Source organism: Narcine bancroftii, chromosome 9 (genome assembly GCF_036971445.1).
Source record: "Narcine bancroftii isolate sNarBan1 chromosome 9, sNarBan1.hap1, whole genome shotgun sequence".
Taxonomy (NCBI): domain Eukaryota; kingdom Metazoa; phylum Chordata; class Chondrichthyes; order Torpediniformes; family Narcinidae; genus Narcine; species Narcine bancroftii.
The window spans coordinates 26963289-26988712 of NC_091477.1; the positions used below are offsets into that span (position 1 = coordinate 26963289).

Below are 25424 nucleotides of genomic sequence, written 5' to 3' on the forward strand. Positions count from 1 at the left end.
CAAGATAAAGGATATACTTTCTCTTGTTAGAGGATACATGGAGTCATTTAAAGAATGGCAGACACAGGAATTTAATGATTTAAGAAGAAGAATAAACAACACAGGAGAGAAAATGAACAAAATAGATATGACCTTAACAGAAATGGGAAAGAAAATGGACAAGATGGAAGAGCGGGCAGTAGCAGCAGAAATGGAGGTAAAAGACTTAAAAAAGAAATTGGAGGAATCTAATAAAAAAGCTATAGAGACACAAGAACTGCTAGCTCAAAAAATAGATATAATGGAAAATTATAACAGAAGAAATAACAAAGATAGTGGGCCTTAAGGAAGATGAAGAAGGCAAGAATATGAGGGAGTTTATAAAAGATTGGATCCCTAAGACCCTAGGATGTCCAGAACTACAGCAAGAAATGGAAATAGAAAGGGCACATAGAGCATTGGCCTCTAAACCACAACCACAACAAAAACCAAGATCTATTTTAGTAAAATTCCTAAGATATACTACAAGAGAAAAGGTACTGGAGAAGACAATGGAAAAAGTAAGAGAGGGCAACAAACCACTGGAGTATAAAGGGCAAAAAATTTTCATTTATCCAGATATAAGTTTTGAACTCCTAAAGAAGAGAAAGGAGTTCAATACAGCAAAGGCGATTTTATGGAAGAAAGGGTATAAATTTATACTAAAGCATCCAGCGGTATTGAAAATATTTATTCCAGGACAACAAAACAGACTATTCTCAGATCCAGAAGAAGCACGAAAATTTGCAGAACAATTACAAAAATAGACTGAGGGATGAAGACGGGTAATGAGAGTAAAAATGATCATGATTGATATGTATGTGGGTAAAAAGGTATAAGAGTGAATAGATACAATGTGCATACGTGAATGTATCTGTACTTAGAGGAAAATATAGATAGTATAGACAAGAATTAATAAGGGAAGGTAATGGAATAGAGAGAATAAGGAGGGAATTAAAAGAATGACCTTTGTTACATATGAAAAGCGAAATCTTTTCTGGGGTGGGCTGGGTGGGGGGGAATAGCGGTCACTGCAAAATCAGTTGACGCTTGCGAGTGAATTTGCAAACCCAAATGGAGAGGGGAGATGTGGTTGTCCGACAAGGGATAAAGGACAACTCAGGAGGGGAAGGGGAGATTGGGGATAAAGAAGATATAAATAGGAGAATAAGGAAAATGTTTGATGTTGTAGGAATGTTGTCTTATAAAGAGTTTAAAATAAGAAAACAGAAATGGAAAAGGAGGAAAGGTAATGATGGAAAAACGGAAAGAGAAGATAAACAAAGTATAAAATGGCTACACTGAACTATATGACTTTAAATATTAATGGAATACATAACCAAATTAAAAGGAAGAAACTACTAAATTTACTGAAAAAGGAAAAAATTGATATAGCATTTATCCAAGAAACACACTTAACTGAATTGGAGCACAAGAAATTAAAGAGAGATTGGGTAGGACATGTAACAGCAGCATCGTATAATTCAAAAGCAAGAGGAGTGGCTATATTAATTAGTAAAAATGTGCCATTTAAAATAGAAGAGGAAATAATAGATCCAGCAGGGAGATATGTTATGATAAAATGTCAGCTCCTAAGTATCATAAAAAACAAAGAATTTGAAATTGATTTGGAGGATGCACAAAAAAGATTTGTTAAGATAGCCCTAGCCGTAGCAAAAAAATGTATTATGTCAACCTGGAAATTGGAAGATAATTTGAAAATACAACAATGGTATATAGAAATGAATAAATGTATTCCATTAGAAAAAATAACATATAGTTTAAGAAATAATATTGAAATATTCGAACAAATATGGGAGCCTTACATTAAATACAATAGCGAAAACCTACCGGGGACAAACATTACCTAAGTTGATGGAAGGAGAAGGAAAGAAAAGAATGGACTCAGTAGAATTTCTGGTGTAATTTTGTTGAATGACAACATTGTCTGACGGGTTTAATGCAACCTAGATTGTATACCTAAAATGGATGAGGGGGGGTGGTGGGGGGGTGGCTTGGGAGGAGGGGGGGGGAAGAAAAAGTCACTGTATATGTGTGAAAAATAAAAAGTGTATATCATGGCTAATGTGATTTATGGTGTGAAAAATAAAAAATTTAAAAAAAAAGAGATTGAAACACCTCATAGAGCATTAGGATCGAAGCCACAACCAGATCAAAATCCACGTCCTATATTGGTCAAATTGCTTCTGGAACTGGTGGCGAAAGAAAGCCCATCACCATTAATTTATAATGGAAATAACATCTTTTACCCTGATATAAGTTTTGATTTCTTGGGGAGAAAAAAAAGAAAATAATTCAATGCTATTAAAAATGTGTTATGGAAGAAAGGTTACGCTTTTGTCCTAGGGTATCTGGCATTATTGAAGGTCTTTGTTCCAGAAGGGAAAAATAGATTTTTTTTACAGAACCCAATGAAGCAAAAGTGTCTGCAGATTCATTGCCTGAGAGAGGCAATGAATATAGAATGATTATAGCTGATATGAGAGGGAAAGAGCAAATATTTAATTTTTAAAAAAAAAAAAAAATTTTTTGAGAGAATATTAGGGAGGAAAGTTTTTAACCTGAAGGATCTATAAATAAGTATTAAAAATTTATTTGGCTAAGACTGCATAGATCTAATACAACAAGGGACAGTACAGTAATTTAAGAGAGTTAGTTGGGAGTGAAGGATTAACTTCTACAGTCATGAGTGCTGGTGTGGTTTTGACCGCAACTTATATAGATCAGGGTTTTAAGGACATATCATTAATAATGTATGCCTTTGGTGGGGGCGGGGGGAGGGGGTGTTTCTATCTTTTCTGTTTTTCTTTTTCTCAATACACCTAAATATATCAAAAATATTACAAAATGTGTTTTAAAAATGAGAGAGGGGAGTGGAAAGATGGATGGTTAGAAGATTTAGTAAATGATCTAATGGTTGGAAAATTGAATTTTATTAGTATTAATATTGGGATACAGAATAAAATAAAGCATAAAATTTTTTCATATATATGAAAAAGGCAAAAATAAATTTTGCCTTTTTTTTACAAGAAACACATTTCTTAGAAAAAAACATGGAAAATTAAAAAGAGATTGGGTAGGAACTGTAATAGCATATTCATTTCATTCAAAAGCTTGAAGTTCAGCAATACTGATAAATAAAAATTTACCAGTGAAAATATTAGACACAATTGTAGATGTTGCAGGAAGATATGGTAAATTGTCAGATTTATTTGGAACAATGGACCTTAATAAATAATGTAATGGTCCTAATGTAGATGATTGTAAATTTGTACAAGATATTTTTATGTATTTATCAAATGCTAAGAGGAAAAACATATTAGGGAGAGATTTTAATTTTACTTTAGAGCTAAATTAGATACATGGGGTTAGTGGATATATGGAGAAGAATTCATCCAAGTGAAAGATTATTTTCACTCTTTTCATCATAAAACATTCACAAATAGATATGTTTTTTAATTTCTGCACCATTTCAATTTAAAGTGCCAAAGGTTGAGTATCGGATCATTCACTATTTAATTTTGTCAATTTTGTTGGGAGAAGAACAAAGGATAGGTTTTGGTGAAGGTTAAATACTGAAGAAAAAATAATTTTGTGACTTTATGAAACAACAAATACATAATGATTCTGTAACGAGTAAGTTTACAAATTTGGGATTCTATGAAGGCATATTTAAGAGGTCAAATAACAAGATATACATCAAAAGTAAAGAAAGAATATATGAAAAAGGTGGATCAGTTGGAAAAAGAAATGAAATTAGAGAAGGAAATAGAAGTGCAAAAAATGAGAATATTTTTAAAATCAAAAAATTAAGATTGAATACAATGCAAACTTACAATGGAGAGAGATATGAGATCGTGACAAAAATGTTACGAATTAGGTGAAAGGGCGCATAAATTACTAGCATGGCAATTAAATGCAGAGCAGATTTCTAGAACAATAATTGCCATTAAGAAAATTACTGGTCAAATTACCAATAAAACAGGAAATAAATGATAATTTAAAGGAATTCTATGCCAAACTTTATCAATCAGAATCTTTGAAAGATAATAGAATAGTAGAGTATTTGCAACAAGTTAAATTACCTATGTTAGATGAAAATGAAAAATTAGAATTGTGGCAGCCCGCCACCGCGTATATCGAGCCGGCACATCACGCGGAGCGCGCAGTAGTAAACACCAGCAAAACACACTGTAACACGTCCCTTAACACAGCGAACTGGAGCGGTACAAGACCAGCAGCCCTAAAATGACGCTGGCCAAGCTGCTCAGCTAACCGATCAATAACAAGCTGGGGAAGAAGAGTATTTACATGGAAGAATGTTCCCTCCCACTATTAATATTCATGCGGCTGATGTCAGCCAATCAAATAAACAGCGGGAACTCCTCAACTGTATAAAAGGACCCATTCCAGCCATAATAAATCTGAGAACCTCCCACATCGTGAGTGTGTGTGTTTATTTGTAGCTGTCGACTACAGTTGATGACCCTGATGGTTTAGATAGCATATAAACCTAGTGATGGATAGCGAAGCAGCGATCAGCACAGTTGGCCTCTAGCTCCTGACCTTCTGGACAGTTCAGCCCGACATGTGGTTCGACTAGGCTGAGGCTCTGTTCCAGATTTGGGGCATCACATCTGAGACCACATGGTACTACCAGAGACTGCAGACAGAGTGGCCAACTTCATCCACAGGCCACCATCGGAAGGCACTTAACTTAGACTGGGTGGGGGGCGTGGCAAGATGGTGTAAGGAACAGACGTGCCTTCCAGTCCTCTCCTGACTCTAACTTATTGTTTTGTCTTTAAGTGCCGGTTAAAACTTTTTAAAAAAAGTTTATAAATAGTATGAGGTGTTGAATTAATACCTAATGGTACATTTGTTTAAAAAATAAGTAAAAGGAAACATCAACAGATTGTTAAAAAATTATATTTTCCGAAATTATCTGAGCCTGCTTGTTTACAAAAAGCCACGACTCAGCGTGAAATGGATCCAGGAAAACAAGCGAAGAATTCGGCCTTGGAGCTCCGTTCTGATTCTGTAAGTCTTTCTGAAGGTCGTTTTCAGCTGCCTTTAGAACAGAGGGCTGGCCGGATGCCAGTATTTCAAACAACGTCTACTGAGACTTTGACTGCTGAATTAGCTGGGGCGCCACCAGTTGGAGACTTAGAGTTGTTATTTGACTGCTATGCCACCGGTTATAACAGCTCTTCCAGATACTGATGTAACGAAGCTTTTAAAGGAGGTTTGGATCAAAGATAACCCTGATCATCAGCCTCCTGATACTTCTGGGGGGTCTGTGGCAGGGGCTCTTACACGGAGTCAAACTGCAAGAAAAGCTACTAAATTAAAAGAAGGGATAGAAGGTCCTCTGATTCCACAAGAACAGCAGAATCCCACCATGTCTGGATCTACTGATGTTGATATACTTTTCAAGAGTCTTGAACATAAGATATTTTCTTTAATGATGCATTTAGGTGATTCTATGAATAATTTTACTTCTAAGATTAATGCATTGGTGGATGTCAATACTCAACAGATGGCTGATTATGGAGCTTTTAAAGTTGAAACTATTGAAAGACTTGAGATGTTTGAGATGTGTGATCAAGGATTATCTGATCAATTGCAAGATGTGAATAAAACAATTGAAACGTTACAGATTCAGAATAAAAATTTAGCAAAAAAGGTTGATTATTTGGAGAACCAATCCAGATGGAATAATGTGAAAATTGTCGGCTTGCCAGAAGGCATAGAAGGGCGAGATCCAAGGAAATTTTTCACTGAATGGATTCCACAAGTGTTGGGACAAGATAAGTTTTCTGAAGGTTTAATATTGGAACGGGCTCATAGAGCTTTGAGAAGGAGACCTTTTTCAGGACAGAATCCAAGACCTGTTCTGGTTCGCTGTTTAAATTACTGTGATAGAGAGACTATTTTACGTATGGCTATTAGAAATGCACAGCAAAACAAATCTCCTTTGATGGTTCAGAGTAATCGTGTTTTCTTCTATCCGGATTTGAGTCAGGAAATTATGTTTCAACGACGTATATTTAATTCTGTGAAAGAATTATTGTGGAAAAAAGGATATAAGGCAACATTTAGATACCCTGCGGTACTGAAGATTTTTCAGGATGGATATCAACCAAAGTTCTTTGATAATCCTAAAGAAGCTATGGATTTTGCTCAGTCTTTACCAATTACGCAATTCCAGGAACGACGTAGTCCTCCACGGTCTCCAAAGAGGGCAGAGCTGCAAGAAGGGAATTTGATTTCTGGTCGCAATGGCAAAGGAAACTAATTTAATAGATAAGGAACATTTGAAACTCAAACGTGAATGGGTTGGGCACGTTTTTTATTCCTCGTTTAACTCTAAGGCAAAAGGTGTGGCAATTTTGGTACATAAGAATCTACCATTTTAGTTACAGAGTGAAGAGAAAAATGGTGGAAGATTATTAAAATTAAATTGTACAATCTTTAATGAGGCATGGACTTTGCTTGATGTTTATGCTCCTAATGTTGAGGATACAGCTTTTGTTGTGGATATGTCTTTATTACTTGGACAATCGAACTCTAATGTGATGTTGGGGGAGGTTTGAATGTGGTGTTGGAGCCTTTGTTGGATAAGTACTCAAGAGTAATTAAGAAGTCTAAGATGGCATTCCAAGTGATTAATATGATGGCAGATTTGAATTTAATTGATATTTGGCGAAGAGTTAATCCTACAGAGAAAGATTTTTCTTTTTATTCCTCGCGACATAATTCTTTTTCTAGAATTGATTATTTTTTAATATCAGCACATTTGCAGGATAGGGTTACATCTGTGGAGTATAAGGCTAGATTGGTTTCGGATCATTCATTATTATTATTAGAATATTTGAGTTCACAAGATGTTCAGAAAGCTTCAAGATGGAGATTTAATGCTATGCTATTACGACGCGAATTTAATTCTGTGAAAGAACGGTTGTGGAAAAAAAGACATAGGGCAACATTCAGGTATTCTGCGGTACTGAAGATTTTTTAGGATGGAAATTAGTCAAAATTCTTTGACAATCCTAAAGAGGTTATGGACTTTGCTCAGTCTCTACCAATCATGCAGCTTCAGGAACGATGTAGTCCTTCAAGGTCTCCAAAGAGAGTAGAGATGTAAGGTGGGATCGAGATTTTTAAAAGAAATGGAAGCAATGGTGATCGAAGTGGTAATGTTGATTTAAAAAAAATAAATCTTTAATTTTTTTTTGAAAAGAGTTTAAATAGTTTAAATAATGATGATAGTTTAATGAAATGGGAGTTGGGAGAGGGAACTGGGTGGGCACTAGTTTCCAGAAGTCATCAGAAGTTATCTCACACCCAATATTTTGGGGGAGTTACTGCTTTGGGTGGTTTAAACAGGAGGAGGTAGTTGTGACCTCTGACCTGTTTTTTTTCTTTTTAATTTTTGGGTTAAGAAGTGAAGGTTTTTTTTATTATTATTTTTTTAAATAATTTTTTTTTTAAACTCTTTTTGTTTTCTGATTGTAATTGAGAGGGAATTAGGTTTTTTCTCTTTTTGGGGGGGGTTCTCTTTTCTTTCTTTTTTAAGAGGATGATGTCACAGAAGATAATAAGTCAAAAATTGAGGATGTTGAATTAGATGAAGAGGAAGATGAGGGGAAGGTGATAAGAAGAGAAAAGAAAATTAAGTACAAATACATTGAGGGAAAAGAGTTTAATAAAATTAAGGTAATTTCTATAGAGAATTTTGAAGATGTTATAAATGAAGAATATGGAGAATTTTATAAGAGTTTGAACTTTTTTTTCTTTTTTTTATATAAGGGGAGGGGAAGGGAATAAAAAGTTTATCTGATTGTTTTTCTAAGGGATGTTTTTGTTCTCTCGATGAATTATAAAGGAAACTTGGTATTAATGGAAATTCTGTATTTATGTATTATTATGATTTTTTTAATAACAGATATGTGGTTGATATATGATTTTAATATTTGAACTTAGTTTTAAAATGGATTTCATTTGTTAAATACATGTATTATGTTTGATTTAAATATATGTTTAAGGGTATTATTTTAGTATTGATTTTTTTTGTTGTTAGTAATTTTTTTGTTGTTAAGTTTTATCTTTTTTGTAAGTGGGGTTTTTTATTTTATTTACAACATTGTTAATTAATTCTTCACTCTTTATTTTGGGGGGAGGGTTGGACTAATTTTAAATTAGATGATTAATGTTGTGTTATAATTATTGGGGGGGTTAATTTGTGTAGTTTAATGATGTAGTATTCTAATTTTTATTATCTTATTTTTTATTATTTCATTAAATGTAATTTTTATTTTATTCATGTTATAAATTTTAAATAAAGTTTTAAAAAAAAAGGAAGGCACTTAGACTGCTTTCAAAGAGGTATTAACCAAGACCTTCGGGCTCTCACGGCGAGAGAGAGGGGCACGGCTGCTCCACCTGGATGGGCTAGGGGACAGATCCCTGTCAGCACTCATGAATGAGATGCTGGTCCTCCTGGGAGACCACAGCAGCACAAACAGATATTCTGTGGAAGCAGAAACAGAAGTGCTTGGCTACTGTAGGGCTCGTCACAAAGTCTTGAAACCAGACCCTGGAAAGGTGCGGCAGATGGGGCTCTGAGGCCCGCCAATGCTGGTCGCCCTGTGAGTTCCAGGGAAATGATAAGGCCAGCCGTTGCTGATGGCCACAGCGGCTGGCCAATGGGAGAGCCTCCTGTATGTATGGGATCGCCTTTTCAGGAGTCGATTCTTGGTGGATACAGGAGTGGAGGTCAGCGTGATTCGTCTGACAGGTTTGGACACTAGATGCAGGCAAGCAGGCCCCGCGTTGAGGGCTGCCAACAACAACAACAACAGCAGCAGCAGCAGCATATGGACTTATGGCACGCGTAGGGCCGAGCTGCAGTTCAGAGGTAGTCACTTCTCGTGGGAGTTCACGCTGGGCGCAGTGGAACAGCCACTCCTTGGAGTGGACTTCCTGTGGGCCCACAGCCTCCTAGTAGACCCTGAAGGCAAAAGACTTGTGCACACGGAGATATTACAAACCTTAGATGTTACAAACCTTCACACTGAGGAACTCCTGGCACTGCACCTGGACTCCATCCACAGCTCAAACGATGAGTTCTCCAAGGTGCTGGCCGAGTTCCTAGCAATCCTTCCCCCTCATTTCATGGTGGAGGTGCTTCGACATGGCGTCAGGCATTACATCCTGAGGTCCACCTCTCCATGCAAGGGTGAGTCCACTTTTGCTGGAGAAGCTCCAACTGGCCAAGGAGGAGTTCGACAAGTTTGAGGAGTTGGGCATTGTTCAGCGGTCAGATAGTCCATGGGCCTCTCCCCTGCACATCGTGCCTAAAGCATCTGGGGGCTGGAGACCATGTGACGACTACTGTCAGCTTAACGAGGCCACAACTCCAGATCGTTTCCCTGTGCTACATATATAGGACTTTGAGGCAAACCTGCATGGACTGATGATCTGCAAAGTGGTCTTGGTGCGAGGGTATCACCAAATTGCAGTGCACCCTGACAACATCCCCAAGACAGCCATCATCACTCCATTCGGGCTGTTCATGTTCCTGAGGATGCCATTTGGGCTCGAATATGGCACAGACCTTCCAGCAACTTATGGACGCAATGGGCCGAGACCTGGCTGGCACCTTCATCTACTTAAATGATATCCTGGTGGCGAGCAGAACTCGGCAGCAACATCTACAACACCTCTGAAGCCTCTATAGTTGTCTACGTGAGTTCGGCCTTACTATCAACCTGCCTAAATGCTAGTTCAGGGTGAGCACGATTGACTTTCTGGGCCACAGGATTACCAAAATGTGGGGCCACACCACTACCCAATAAGGTGGAGGCTATCTGCAACTTCCTGAGGTCCAGTACAAACAAAGGACTGCAGGAGTTTATGAGGATTGTGACAGAATATAGATATGTTTTTGGGAGGTAATTTTGGAGCAGGTTTGTTAGTGTAGGTCACATACAAACACTTTAAAACAGATTTTATTTAAAATACTGGAGCTCTGCTCATACTAGACATATCGGGGCCTCAGAGCCTTTGCTAAAGCTTTGGAGAGTGCCCAAGAGACTTCAGTAATGGATTGTTAGGAAACCGGAGAGGAACTTGCTGTTCTAGGAGGGTCATGTGGTTTTACAAGCAGAGAGAGTCAAACAGGCTTTCTGTGTGTGTGTGTGAGAGAGAGCGAGAGATCAATTTTACAGTCAGCAACAGCAGCTGGGACTGGAACAGGACAAGCTGGCAAGCTTGTGGAAAATACTGAAGTGGCTGATGGAAGTAAATCAGTTGTATTTGTCCTGGAACACCAAATCTCTCTGAAAACCTACAAGAACCTTCCTGAGCAGTAACCATTTACCTTTCAAGCACCAAAGCCTGGTGAACTTTATAAATGTTAAATTCTGTGCATAGTATAAGAATTGCCTGCAACCAGTAAAATTGGAGGAAAGAGAAGTGATATTGGACTTTTCTGAACTTACACACACATTGCATTCACGTGCACTTAGAATTAGAAGGGGGTGAAGTTAGGTTAGTTAAGTCAATAGTGATAAGTTAAAATGTGATTCTGTTTTCATGTTTAAAGATAATTAAAAGCAACTTTTCTTTAAGTAACCATTTGCCTTGGTGAATATCTACACTGCTGGATTTTGGGGTCCTCTGGGCTCGTAACAGGATGGTCAACTTTTATCGCAGATTCATCCCCGCAGAGGCTCGAACCATGTGCCCGCTATTCACCCTGATGGCAAAGGAGTTGACCTGGGACGACGACTCCGCCTGAGCGTTCATGGAAGTGAAGGAAGCCCTGGCTAATGGTGCACTCCTGGCCCATCCCAGGTTAGACACACCCACAGCCCTCACGTTTGATGCCTCAGGAACAGCAATTGGTAGGGTTCTGGAACAGCAGATAGAAGGAAGTTGGCGTCCACTAGCTTTCTTCAGCAAATATTTGCGGCCCCTTGAGCTAAACTACAGTGCTTTTGACAGAGAGCTACTGGCGCTGTTCTCCATCTGCCACTTCCATTACTTCCTGGAGGGAAGGGCTTTCACAGCTTTCACGGACCACAAGCCACTGACCTTTGCCCTGGCCAAGATCTCCGACCCCTGGTCAGCACTCCAGCAGAGTATCTTGTCTTGCTTCTCAGAGTACACCACTGACGTAAGGCACATCTTGGGAAAAGACAGCATGGTCACGGACACCTTGTTGAGACAGAGCATCCACTCTGGCTAACGGACTGGATTTCGTGGCACTGGTGGAGGCACAGCAGCAGGTCATCGAGATACCTCAGTACAAGACCACCGTCACAGGGCTGCAGCTTCACGACATCCCAGTCAGCACAGATAACACTGCCCTCCTGTGAGTCGTGGCCACAGGGCAAGTTCAACCTATCGTCCCAACGGCATGGCAGCGACAGGTTTTCGACTTCATCCACGGGCTGGAACATCCATCAATAGGGGCCACGGTCTGGTTGGTGGCCAACAAGTATGCATTGGCATAGGTTACGAAAACAAGTCAGAGGGCGGGCCAAGGTGTGCACACAGTGCCAAACAGCCAAGGTACACTGGCATACCAAGGTCCATCCGCAGCCTTTCGAGCCAACAGAATGAAGGTTTGACCACATTCATGTGGAGATAGTGGGACCCTTACCAGCATCGCAGGGTTACTGCTACCTGTTATCAGAGGTCGACCATTTCACCCAGTGGCCAGAAGAAATTCCCTGGCCGACATATCCACCAGGTCCTGCGCCAAGGAACTAATCTCGTCCTGGGTAGTAAGGTTCGAGCTACCATGCTACATGCCAACAGAGGCGCATAATTTACCTTCTGCCTATGGACTGACATTGCCAACCTGTGGGGCGCTCAGCTACAACACGACAGCATACCATCTGCAGTCTGATGGGCTGGTTGAGCACTTCCACAGACACCTCAAAGCCACCCTTATGACGAGACTCAAGGGCCTCTTAAGGTCCAGTGGGTGGATGCTGCACTGCTGAGAATTCGTACAGCCCCAAAGGAAGACCTCCACACATCCATCTCTGAGCTCATCGACGGAACTCCACTCATGGTCCCCGGGGATTTCGTCCCACCAGCCAGAGGTCAACAGGACGATACAACCACCATCCTGGACAGGCTGCGGGAAAAGGTCGGTAACCTAGTTCCGATCCCAGCCTCCAGACATGGGCAAGCCAAGTTCAACATCTCTAAAGAACTCCAAGACTGTGTATGTGTTTGTGCTCAGAGGGCCACACTGTCCACTGCTACAGAAGCCCTACAAAGGCCCCTTCCGAGTCATCTGGAACAACGGGGCCACTTTCAAACTGAACCTCATGGCAAACCAGAGGTCTTCACTGCAGACAGGCTCAAGCTGGCACACGTGGACCTGACACAACTTGTGGAGACGCCAGCACCTTGGCACAGAGGCAGTCCATCAAAGACATTGGGGACTGCATCCAAGGACACTATGAACTGTAGTGCCAGTTCTCGGGGGGGGGGGGGGGGGTGTCATGAAGCGGCCCGCCACCGCGGAGATCGAGCCGGCACAATGCGCAGCGCGTGCAATAATAAACAGCAGCATAACACACTGTAACATGCCCCTTAACAGTGAATTGGTGTGGTTGAAAGCTGGAGCAGTACAAGACCAACAGCCCTAAAATGACACTGGCCTTGCTGCTCAGCTAAAAGATCAATAACAGGCTGGGGAAGAAGGGTATTCACATGCAAGAATGTTTCTGCCTGCTATTGTTATTGATGTGGCTGATGTCAGCCAATCAAACAAACGGCGGGAACTCTAACTGTATAAAAGGATCCTTTCCATCCTTCCACACTGTGAATGTGTGTGTTTTTTTGTAGCAGTCAGCTACAATCTAAATAGAAGTATATGAGACATTGATGTCATTACAGAATATTAAAACACCAGGTGAAGATGGATATCCACCAGAATTTTATAAAGAATCTTAAGGAGTTATTAGTACCTGTATTAATGGGGGTATTAGACAAAATGAAAGAGGTACATGACCTACCAGAATCTTTTAAAGCAGTGTTAATAACTAATTCTGAAGGAGGGGAAGGATTATTTACAACCACCTTCATACAGACCTATATCATTGAATACAGATTATAAAAATGTATCAAAATTATTAGCTAATCGGTTAGTTAAATTTTTACCAAAATTAATAAATATGGATCAAACTGGCTTTTTAAAAATTGAAGAGCAGCAGATAATATAGTTAAATTTTAAAGTTGATAAATGTAGCACAAAATGAAAAGATACCAGCAGTACCAGTTGCGTTAGATGCAGAGAAAGCATTTGATAGATTGGCATGGGATTTTCTGTTTAAAATACTTTTGGGATTCCAAATACTTTTGTAAATTGGATAAAAGTGTTGTATAATCAGCCAAAACCAAAAATGGTCACGAATAGACAAATATCAAAACCTTTTTTGTTAGAAAGGTCCTCTAGACAATTGTTACCTTTTTATTTGCATAGCAATAGAGAAATTATCAGAAATAATTAGAATTGATAAAGAAATTAAAGGATTTGAGATGGGTAATAAAGAGCATAAAATTAGTTTGTTTGCTGATGATGTTATAGTATATTTAACAAGACCAGAAATATCGTTGAATAAGTTGAGTATGAGACTAATAGAATATGGATTAGTATTGGATGATAAAGTTAATGTTGATAAAAGTGAGGTGATGCCTATGGTGGACAAGGATTATTCGTATTGTAAAAGATTGACAAAATCTAAGTGGCAAAGTGAAGGAATTAAATATTTAAGAATAAAAATTGATAGAATATAAATATTTCATTTGTTAAACTATTCACCACTATTAAAAAAGATAGATCTGAGAAGATGGAAAGATTTACCAATAACGTTAATAGGACAGGTGAATTGTATTAAGATGAATATTTTTCCAAGAATACAATATTTATTTCTGTGGCGGCTCACCACAGGGCAGGCGAACCGGCCCCACTTGTAAGCCACGCGGCGGGGCAGCCAGCCAAAATGGCGCTGTCGGGGGTTTCCCTTCCTTCCAGCATGGAGCTCAGAAACCCATACTGGGGGACCACGTGATGCCTGGGTGACATCAGCGCCCTCCAGCGCTGATCTCAGCCAGGTCCGGGCTTGGAGTACAAGTGCAGCCTAGCAGCCTGCAATAAAGGAGTTTGCTCACTGAGCTCAACCCGTCTGGTTGTGTGTGTTATTGCAGGAGCATTGTAGCTACTGCTACAATTGGTGACCACGACTGGTTCAAACTTCTTTGAACCCATCATGAGCGAGCCTGGGATCAGCGCTATAGCCGTAAAACTGCCTGAATTCTGGGTTCAGGAGCCGGAGACCTGGTTCAGCCATGTGGAGTTTGGCCAGGCAGTTTCACCTCCGCCAGATTTCGTCCGACATGACCAAATTCTACCATGTGGTTGCAGTCCAGATGCGTGCTGCACTTCGTTCAGCACCCACCCTCCAAGGACAAATACGAGCCCATCAAGCGAGTGTATACTGGGTCCCTCGGACTATCCAGACACCAGCCTGCCGCTCGGATGCTGCACCTCGACGCCCTGGGGGACAGATCCCCGATGGAGCTGATGGGCGAGATGCTCGTGCTCATGGGTGAACACACCAACTGCCCACTCTTCAAGCACATCTTCCTCGACCATATGGCCAGGGACATATGGCCACTGGTGGTCCAGGAGAGCTTCACCGACCTGAGGAAGGTCACCCAGATGGCCCAAGAGCTATGGCACGTATAATTCCCGGAGGGCTCAGTGGTCCAGCAGGTCATGAGGCACGACCACGCCAAGCCCGCCCCTAGTGCTGCCCCATGCAGGGGCCCCCAAGAGCATAACCAAAGCCACAGCATCTGCTTCAGGCCTCTGCTTCTACCACCAGCGCTGGGGAGCCACGGCTTGAAAGTGTCTTCAGCTCTGCTCATTCCAGGGAAACTACCAGGCCGGCCACTGTTAATGGCTGTGGCGGCTGGCCAAGGACACAGCCTCCTGCGGTACTCAGTCAGTGGCCGGTGGTTCCTCGTTGACACTGGAGCCTAGATCAGCGTCATCCCGGCCACAGCCGTCGAGTCCAGGAACCGACCTCGTGGATCTCCCCTCTGTGCGGCCAACGCAACGGCAATCTGGACGTATGGAGACAAGACAGTCCACTTCCAGATCGGCCAATGGAATTTCATGTGGAGGTTCACCGTTTCGTCCTTCCCGACTGCCATCCTGAGTGCAGACTTCCTCCTCGCACACTGGCTTCTGGTGGACATTTGAGTTTGGCGCCTGGTGGACGCCGGTACCTTCCAGGCCATTCGCCTCGACGCCTCCCGCTCGGAGCAACCACAGATGGCCACAATCAGCGCGCCCAGAGATGAGTTCCTCCAAATCCTGGACAAGTTCCTGACACTCCTCAAGTCACAGTTCTCCGCTGCCTCGCCGCGCCACAGGGTGTTCCACCACATCCCCATCCAGGGCCCACCAGTTCACGCCAAGGCATGCCGGCTCCCGCCTGACAACCTCCAGGTAGCAAAGGAGGAGTTTTCGCACCTGTTAGAGTTGGCGATTATTTGGCGGTCTCACTGTTCCAACTGGTCCAGAAAGCCTCCGGCAGCTGGCGTCCTTGCAGAGACTATCGACGGCTCAATGAGGTAACTGTTCTTGACCGTTACCCCATCCCTCACATCCAAGACTACAACCAACCTGCATGGTGCGAAGGACTTCTCCAAGGTTGACCTGGTGTGCAGATATCACCTGATCCTGGTGCACCGAGGACATACCCAAGACTGCCATCATCACCCTCTTTTTTTTGTTCGAATTCCTGCGCATGCCGTTCAGGCTCAAAAATGGCGCTCAGACCTTCCAGCACCTCATGGACTCTGTGGGCAGGGACTTGGATTTCGTCTTTTTATTGGGACGACATCCTCGTTGCCAGCAGGGACCGGGCGCAACATAAGACCCACCTACGTGCTCTTTTCTCCTGGCTGGCCGACTTCGGCCTTACCATCAACCTGGCCAAGTTCAAGAAAGAGTCCATACAGTTCCTGGGCCATACCATCATGGCCAAAGGAGCCACACCCACCGCTGCAAAGGTCACCGCTATCACGCCCAGACAGCCTCGAGAGGCTGCAGGAGTTCGCAGGTATGGTCAACTTTTACAACCGCTTCAACCCGGGAGCTGTGCACATCATGCAGCCGCTGTTCACTCTCATCGCAGCCAAGCACAAGACGCTCGCTGGAACCCAGAAGCCTGCACCGCATTAGAGGTCACCAAGGACGCCCTCACAAAGGCTGTTTTGCTCACCCACCCGCGTATGGCACTCTGTCGATTCCTCTGCAACAGCCGTCTGTGCCATCCTGGAGCAGCAGGTGAATTGACATTGGAAGCCGCTGGCATTCTTCAGCCGCCTTCTCCGCCCGCCGGAACGCAAGTATAGTGCCTTCGACCGCGAGTTACTGGGCATGTACCTGGTGGTGCGGCATTTCCGCTATTTTTTTGGAGGGGAGGACTTTTACCATTTTCACCGACTACATACCCCTCACCCAGGCGCTCGTGATGGCAAAGGAACCCTGGTCAGCCCGCCAGCAGCGTCACCTCTCCTTTGTGTTGGAGAATGAAAAAGCTGGGCCTACCGAACAGAAGTAGTACCAGGATCGATTAACCATGGAAACCAAGCCTCAGAGGACATCTCCGGATGAATTTGGAAGAAGATCGCTGTCTCTGAAGATTCAACCGACTAAAGATGGTGCCGACGTCGACCAGATCGTTCGCGAACGTAGCGCTGTTAGTGTGGCTGAGGGCGGCAAGTATAGCGGGGCCACACAGGAGTACGGTGGGAGCGCGCTACGGGTAAGATTCCAATGCGCGTCAATGTGCCAGTGAGTGCGCGCTATCATGCAATGGGCCCAATGCACATGTGCCCGACGTTGCATTTTCGTGAGGTCCTAGATCGGTTTCGTGCTGCAGGGGGGCTTGATCCTCAACGGGCTAAAGAAATTGATCCGAAGTGGACTGGGGTTCAGACACGCAGCAGGTCGTCAAGAGAGGACGTTTTAATATGTGAAGATGATGAAGAGCAAATCGAATATTTGGATGAAGATGATCAGGAACTGTTGTTAATGGCTGCTGAAGCAATGGAAGGTAGGCCCAGGACTACAAAAATGGCTTCTCCTTTTAAGTCTTTTGCTTCACCTACTTCAAATCTTTCACCTGGACCTGATGTAGTTATTACAATGTTTGAGGAGTTAACAAAACAGAAATATTATGACTTAAATAACTACTGGTTTTCATAACATTGATGAACAATTTGTTGAAGTGAAAGGCAAAATATTTGATGTACGTGGAGAAATTTCTGCTATCAAAGATGACCTTAATATGTGTTTGATTGTAGTAGATGAAGTACAGGAAAGATGTAAAAAATGTCGAGAATAGAATGAACCAAATAGAAGAATCAGTTTCTGGTTGGGATATGCAGAAGAGTATGTTTATGCAAAAAATTGACTCTAGAAAATCAAAGTCGAAGGAATAATAAGATAATTGGACTTCCAGAAGATGTTGAAGGTCAAGATCCTACAAAAATTCTTTGTAACTGGATTCCCAAAATATTAGGGATGGAAGCATTACTAGATGGATTGGAACTGGACAGGGCTCACTGAGCGTTGAGAAGAAAACTTTTCCAGGACATCCTCAGAGAGGTTTTACTTAGATGTTTTAGATATCAAGATCGGGAGACGATTTTGCGTCTTGCGGAGCAGAAAGCACGAATTGGTCAGAATCCAATAATGGTTCAAGGTAGTAGAGTTTTCTTTTACACGGATTTAAGTCGGGAGGTTTTACAGCGGCATAAGGAGTTTAATCAAGCTAAGACGGTGTTGTGGAAGAAGGATTACAGGTCGACATTTAGATATCCAGCTGTTCTGAAAGTGTTCTATGGGCCATCTCAATTTCAATTTTTTGAGAAAGCTCAAGATGCTTTAACCGTTGCTAATTCTTTAACTGAATACAAGTGGAGTTTTGATCTTTCCAAGAAGCCAGCAGTCAACATTCATAAAGTCAAGAAAGGAAATGGGAGTGAATTGCAGAAGATGGAGATGCCACAGCTGATTGATGTGGCGGAAGATATAAAGCAGTCTGGACAATAATTTTATGATTTTTTTTTCTGGTTTCTTTTCGAAGTCATCTGCCACTAGTGGTATCAACCACTGGGTGTCTAATGTTTCACTTGAAATAGGAGAAACAAACAGGAACTCTGTGGTGACTTGAAAGAAAGAGGTTATCATCTGGAGAACCCTGAGGGGGCAAGTTTTGCCAGGAAGACACTGAAGTGGCTGATTAAAAAGGAATCAATTGTATCTGTCCTGGAACAACAAATCTCTCTCTGAAGACTAACAAAAACCTTCCTGAGTGGTAACCACTTACCTTTAAAGCACCAAAGTCTGGTAAACTTTATAAATGTTAAATTCTGTGCACAGTATAAGAATTGTCTGTAACCAATTAACTTAGAGGAATGAGAAGTGAGATTGGACTGTGAACCAAAGAACTTTTCTGAACTTACACACACATTACATACACGTACACTTAGAATTAGAAGGGGGTGAAGTTAGGTTAGTTGAGTCAATAGTGATAAGTTAAAGTGTGATTCTGTTTTCATGTTTAAATATAATTAAAAGCAACTTTTGTTTAAGTAAACATTTGTCTTGGTGAATATCTATTGATACTGGGTTTTGGGGTCCTCTGGACTCGTAACCGTATAATAACAAATATGTTTTATATTATTAAGAAATTTGTTACTAATATGTATATAAAATTACAAGAAACTAAAAGGAAAAAAGATTTATACAAATCAAAATTACAATGGGAGAAAGATTTAAACATACAAATTCAGGAGGAAATATGGTCAAAATTGTGTCAAGAGAGTGTTACAAATACAGTTAATGCTAGATATTAATTTTCTTCATCAATTATACTCCACATAAATTGAATGGACTTAATTCTAATTATCTGGATAAGTGTATTCGATGTACCAAGGGAAGAAGGACTTTTTTTTACATTCAGTATGGTCCTATGAGAAAGTGGAACAATTTGAATGTATTGTTAGGACAAATAAGATGCAAAAAGATCCAAGAATATTTTTACTTGGGAATCTATATGAAAAAGATTTAAATCTGAAATTGGATAATTATCAATATTTTTTTTAAATATAACAGTAGCGACTGCAAAAAGTGTATAGCAGTAGTGTGGAAACAGAATGTAGTACAATTAGACAGATGGCATATTGAAATGAAAAATTGTATATCTTTAGAAAAAATTGCATATAGTTTAAGGAATCAAATTGAAAACTTTTATAAAATTTGGGAACCATATATGGATTTTATGAATAAAATTCCACCACATCTTCCACCTTAACCACCCCTCTCAATTAGAAATTATAAAAAAATATTTGTATAAATGAATATTATATATATGTGTGTGTGATATATATATTTAAATGTATGTATTTAGTTTTTTCTTATGGGAGGGATGGGGTGTTGGAGAGAAAAATAACATTTCTTTGAATCATTTTGTATGACATAATTACTGTATTATTGAATTTATATTTTGTATTGATGCAAATGATAAATAAAATTTTCAAAACAAAACAAGCAGTGACTGGAGAAAAGTTTAGGGGAGACATCAGGGGCAAGTTTTTGTTTTCCAGATTTGTGGGTATCTGGAATACCTTGCTAGGAGTGGTGTCGGAGGCTGAAACATTAAGGGCTTTTCGGATACTCTTATACAGGCCCATGGGTGAAAGAGAAATGGAGGGTTATGACTAAGGAAGGGTTACTTAGTATGAATAAGTTGGTTGGTACAACATCAAGGACCAAAGAACCTGTGCTCTGCTGTTTTATTCTGTTTTCATTGATTGAACAGCAGCAACATTTTCCAGTTGATCTTTATTTGAGTTTGTTTTCTTGCCAACAATTGTGGCCAAAACCATAAATTTCACAAGGTAAGCGCAACTAAAACCTTGGTGAACTGTGGTATTGAATGAAAACAGGAAGTGACCTGCATGCCAAGCAGTATCTGCCACTAATTTGTGGACAGAGTTCAAGTGAAAGATTGACCTGAAACATGTGAATTTTCTTTCCATAAATGCTCTCTGACATGAATTTCCTAATTTTTTCCAATCTCTTAATAAGTTTTGTTTTTGAGACAGCCAAAGTCGTAGAAATGCTTTACAATTGTTCTGAGAACTACTACAGAGTTGATGGACCAAATGACTGCTACTAAAGCATTAAGATACTATGGCAAGACTTGTAATTAAGATTTGAGGTGAAATTTGGATGTGTGTTTTGGTGAAGAAGGAAAGATTGGATTGACAGTGAAGTGAAAGGAATTTTTTTTTAAAAGGCTGTTGTTTTTAACCAAACGCTGAAATAAAACTTGAACGGTTTTAATTTCTGTTTTGGGACCAAAAAGGTTTGATTGGCATGGCCCCAAAAATTATGTAGTTTAAAAAGATATGAATATCTTCTTTACTAACATAAATGCTACAATTGTACAGAATCAATCTTAAGCAATAGAAATTGTGGTCAGTGAGGGTACTATAAATGTGTTTGTAATAGTTGTTTATCTATATTGTAAAAAAAATTCATTATGATCGCACCACTTTTGCATATTTTATTTGAATATTGTTTATATATCCACTTCTGTGACAGTGCTAATGAATAATTATGCAACTCCATGAAGTTTTTAATTGGGGGTGATGTGCTGTTGATGTAGCAGAGTGAAATGACCTAGTTTTGGATATTTGCAATTTTAAATTCTACGCACTGAGTGATTTGTACATTATTAAGCTTCTTCACTGATCTTTTATGCAAAAATTACAATGCATTTAACTCATTAATTTGCCCTCTCCACACTTAGAAACTGATATCAATAGATGTTTTCTTTTCTGTAATAAAATATCTGGAAACTTTTAGATATATTGACTGAAAATTTATTCTTTGTTAATTCAGGGAATTGCTTTTGAACAATAACCTCTTACGGGTTCTACCATTTGAGCTTGGAAAGCTGTTTCAATTACAGACCCTGGGTTTAAAAGGTAAGAGGTCTGAAATTAATTAGATATTATTCTCCAAGTGGATATTTGTTTCTTGCATTACAAAATTTGTTCCCATATTTTCCTCATTGGTTTCTTTCGTTTTGGTTATCAATTGCTAATGAAGTGTAATTCAACTGTTGGTATTTGTCTTCTGGAATCTGTGAAATGATTGTTTAGAAAGAATGAACAACTTGATGTTGGCAGGCTACTTTATTGGGTGGGTGCACAAGATAGAGTGGCAGAAAAAGACTCCTTCCCCCCCCAAAAAAAAATACAGCAGCCTGAACATCTACTCACATTTGCTTCATTCTGCTTGTCTGTATGATTCTGTAACCTGATGACTTCAACTTGCTTTTTAAGCTTTGTATGTCTTTGAATTCCCTCATGCACGTAAATTGCAAAGATGTTTATTCTGAATGATGGAGAATAAAGAGGTGCCAACTTTTAGACTGGAAGAAGATCTGACTTTATTTACCATTGGTTGTTAAGAAATTTAATGGAAACTAAATACTGAGCAGCACTTCTCCATGTAAAATTGCCCAATCATATTAGTAGGCGGCATGCTTAGTGACCTGGGTTCAAATCCGGTGCTGTCCGTAAGGAGTTAGTACATTGTGTTACAAGATCAAACCAGCAACCACAAAGAAGGCATATCACACAGGGTTAAAGATGAACAATTACTTTATTAACAAAAAAATTCACCTTTAAATTTTAATTTAAAATCCCCCCTTTTATAACAATGCCCACTAGTTACTATGCAAATTTCTATAACAGTGTAAAACTAATAAATTCCCCAGCCTAAATATAACATATGCAATTAAAGTTTAAGTTATATTTCCAACCAGCCCACAGAAAAACTTAGACACAAAACACACAAGACTCACAAAACTTCGATCTTAACTGAAGCAAAGATCATAAACAAAATTCAGTTTGTTTGGTAAACTGAAGACAGAAGATCTTTGAGAGGGAGAGCACAAAATTTGAAGTTGTCTTGTGTTGCTTGCAGAGAGAGGAACAATGGCTTGGTCCAGATCCTTCTGGCTCCCTTCGGAATGTTCATCCCTTTTTGAAATCCCAACATTCTAAACTGTCTTCCAGACAATGACTCGTGTTTTGGGCCACCTTCCACTCCACAGTACCCCCAGTGGTGGTTTATTATCCAAATCCAGAAATTTTTAAATCATTTTTTGCACATGCACAGTCCGTCTCCCACTCTCTCAACAGTCTACCATCACTGTGGCTTTCTAAGGCAAACTGTCACTTTTCAACACAAAACCACACAGCACATAGGTCAATGCACAATACAGAACTCTGTATCAATTGTTTTTAAGGAGTTTATACCTTCTCCCTGTGTCTCCATGGGTTTTCTCCGGGCACTCATGTTTCCTCCCACTGTTCAAATAAAATGTACCAGTGGTTGTAGATCAATTGGGTGAATTGGGCAGCATGGGCTTGTGGGTCGAAAAGGCCTGTTACTGTGCTGTGCGTCTAGATTTTAAAAAAACTGACTTTAGTTACTTAATTTTTATTTTAAAAAGTCGCAGCATTGTGATTTAGTTTGGAGAATTCTATTCAAATATGTTGAAGTTCAAATTGCATAAACTGAATTTGCTGACATTTTTCCTTCAGACTGCTTCCTTATTTTGGTTATTTAATTGGCAACGTGCTGTCCATAAGTCTGCAGACTGGAGCATTCAAGGTCCAGGACAACATGAAAACTTGACATAGTTGCCTCAAAGGTTTCAGAGAAAAGGGCCACAGTTGAGACCCCCCCTTGTATGCTTTCAGGGATTAAACTTTTATTACAAACCTTTTTGGTTGATGAATGTCACTTTTTTAAAAAAAAAATTGAAACCATGGTATAAAAGTAAATTTTGTCAATAAATGAAATGGAATCATAAATAGAAAGATACGGTACTTGCGTTGTGAATAGTTCATATGAATGCATGGTACCATCTTCCCAATTTTTTTTATTTTTGAGATGGGAAACTAACTTTTCATTGCCTGACTTTAATGGAGACAAATTGGACATTGCTCAGTAGGTTTTAAATTTTAGACTTGGAATGCAGCATGGTAACATGCCCTCCTGGCCCATGGGACTGTGCTGCCCAAAAGCACTAATTAACCTACAAGCCCTGTGAGCATTTGGAGGGTGGGAGGGAACTAGAGCACCCGAAGAAAACTTGCACAGGAAGAACATGCAAATTCCTTATAAACAGTGTTGGAGTCTAACCCAGTTTGCTGGGCTGTAATAATATTGCGCTAACAGCTATGCTAACCATACCACTCAAGTTACATCTAGTAACTTTTTATTGCTACTTGTAACTGGCATAGGATTATAATGCTCATTCTGATTTTCAAAGCCAAATTGCAAGATTTTTTTGTTTTAAACATTCATTTCTGCCACTTTATCATGTTTCTTGCAGAGATTGTTTTTTATTCATTTGAATATGTTTATTAATATATTACACTGCAATCGGCTGTTCACTCACAAATCCACTTTTATTTTGCTTTTGATAACATTTGGCCAAGATAAAATGTTATTGACCAATAACTTTGGTAGCTATATTTTGTATGCAATAGTTCCACTGTCCTATTTTTGAAGTTGAACCAGGATTTGGTGCTGCTTACTGTTGTATTAGGAGTAATTCAAAAGCCCATAAAGTTTGATTTGATAATTGAATTTGCTAAAATATCAAAGCCCATAAAGTTTGATTTGATAATTGAATTTGCTAAAATATTGGAATTATTTACAAATACACTAAAACTCAAATAATCTGCAATCCAACCATTCAGAAATAAAATAGAGCCCCTGCTTACATCTATGACTGTGTGGCTTGGTATGACAATGCCATCAACAAATTTGCTGACAATACCACAGTGGTGGATTGTATAAAATGTGGTAAAGACTCATTTTACAGAAAGGAGATTGAAAACTTGGCTGAATGGTGTACTAATAACAACCTCTCACTCAGTGTCATCAAAACCAAGGAGCTAGTTGTAGACTTCAGAGGTGAAGAACCAAAGTGTACAATCCAGTGATTATCGGGGAAAATCAGAGGTGGAGAGAGTGAGCCTCTATCTTCAAGGACCATCACCACCCAGGCCATGCTTTCTTCTCACTGCTGCCAACAGAAGGACCCTGTACAAAAACAGCTTCTTCCTCCCAGCCATCTGATTTCTAAATGGACAATGAACCACAGATAATGCCTCATATTTTCTCTTTTCTCAAGTATTACGAGCTCCTGTTTTAGTAAAATGGGATTATCACTGTAAGGGATGGTATAGGCAGGAGGAACTGAATAGTCATAGTTAATATTTCACACAAGCACCATCGCAACACAAGTCACAACCCAGTGACAATTCGATACATTGGAAGAACTGAAGGAAGGCTTGTCACAGTCTCTTTCATATTTGGTAGATTTGCAAAGACACTGTGATTTTGCAAGGGAGAACCAGTCTGACGACTGAAGAGAAAACAGCTTTTTAAAACGGCTCTTGTGGCCAGCCATTTTGTGGAATGTGGAGCAAAGTGTTCTGTGTATGACTGGGCCTTTTTGATGGATTGACCTGTGCCAGTAGGATCTTTTGGGAAGCAAAGTGCTTCATTTTGATTCTGACTAACAGTGAAGGTCACTTGGAGAGACGGGTGCCATAGTCTTGGAAGCTTTGTGGAGGCCACCAAGTTCAAGTCTTGCCTACAAAAGGACCAGGAGTGTTATGACCAAAGCTCCAGTGGATGGACATTTTTTCAAAGGCAACACAAGGAGGATTTGTGAGTCTGGAGCAGCTGCAACTCCAGTCTCCCCATCAGTTCAACATTCATTCTGAGATTCAAATTTGAAAGGCCTGCGCTTTCACATTGAAAGTCTGAACTTTGAAGTAACTTTCTAGATTTTGGCCTGGACTGTAATGGTTTGGGTATATCACACACACACATACACTTGTACACCTGCGCATAGATAGGGGTAGAGTTAGTCTTAAGGATAGTTTAAGAGTTAAGACTATAATTTATCAGTAAGAAATAAAATTAGCATTTTAAAATTAAAGCCTATCTGGTTCATTGTCTTCTTCTGTTTGTTACATGCAGTTCGTAACACAAGATTCAAGGATCCTTTATTGTCATGTAATAAAATAGGAATAAAATAACACAAAGTACTTTGGTCTGCCGTAAGGCAAAGATTCGCTATCAGCAAAAACTGTCCGCTTCCCCCCCTTAGTGTCAGAGAAAGAGAAGCAAAAGAGAGTCCATTCCCCCCCCCCACCCCCCAGAGTCAGAA

The 25424-nt window shown here is 40.1% G+C and overlaps 1 protein-coding gene across 5 annotated transcripts in view; it reads left to right on the forward strand.

Moving 5' to 3' along the window:
* Positions 1-25424, forward strand: part of LOC138743340 (CCR4-NOT transcription complex subunit 6-like) — a 97634-nt gene that overhangs the window by 36631 nt on the left and 35579 nt on the right. For all 5 annotated transcript variants that reach the window (XM_069898546.1, XM_069898547.1, XM_069898544.1 and 2 more), the window contains one exon: positions 21059-21144. In XM_069898546.1, coding sequence (XP_069754647.1) covers positions 21059-21144 — 86 coding nt within the window. The remainder of the gene's footprint in view (positions 1-21058; positions 21145-25424) is intronic.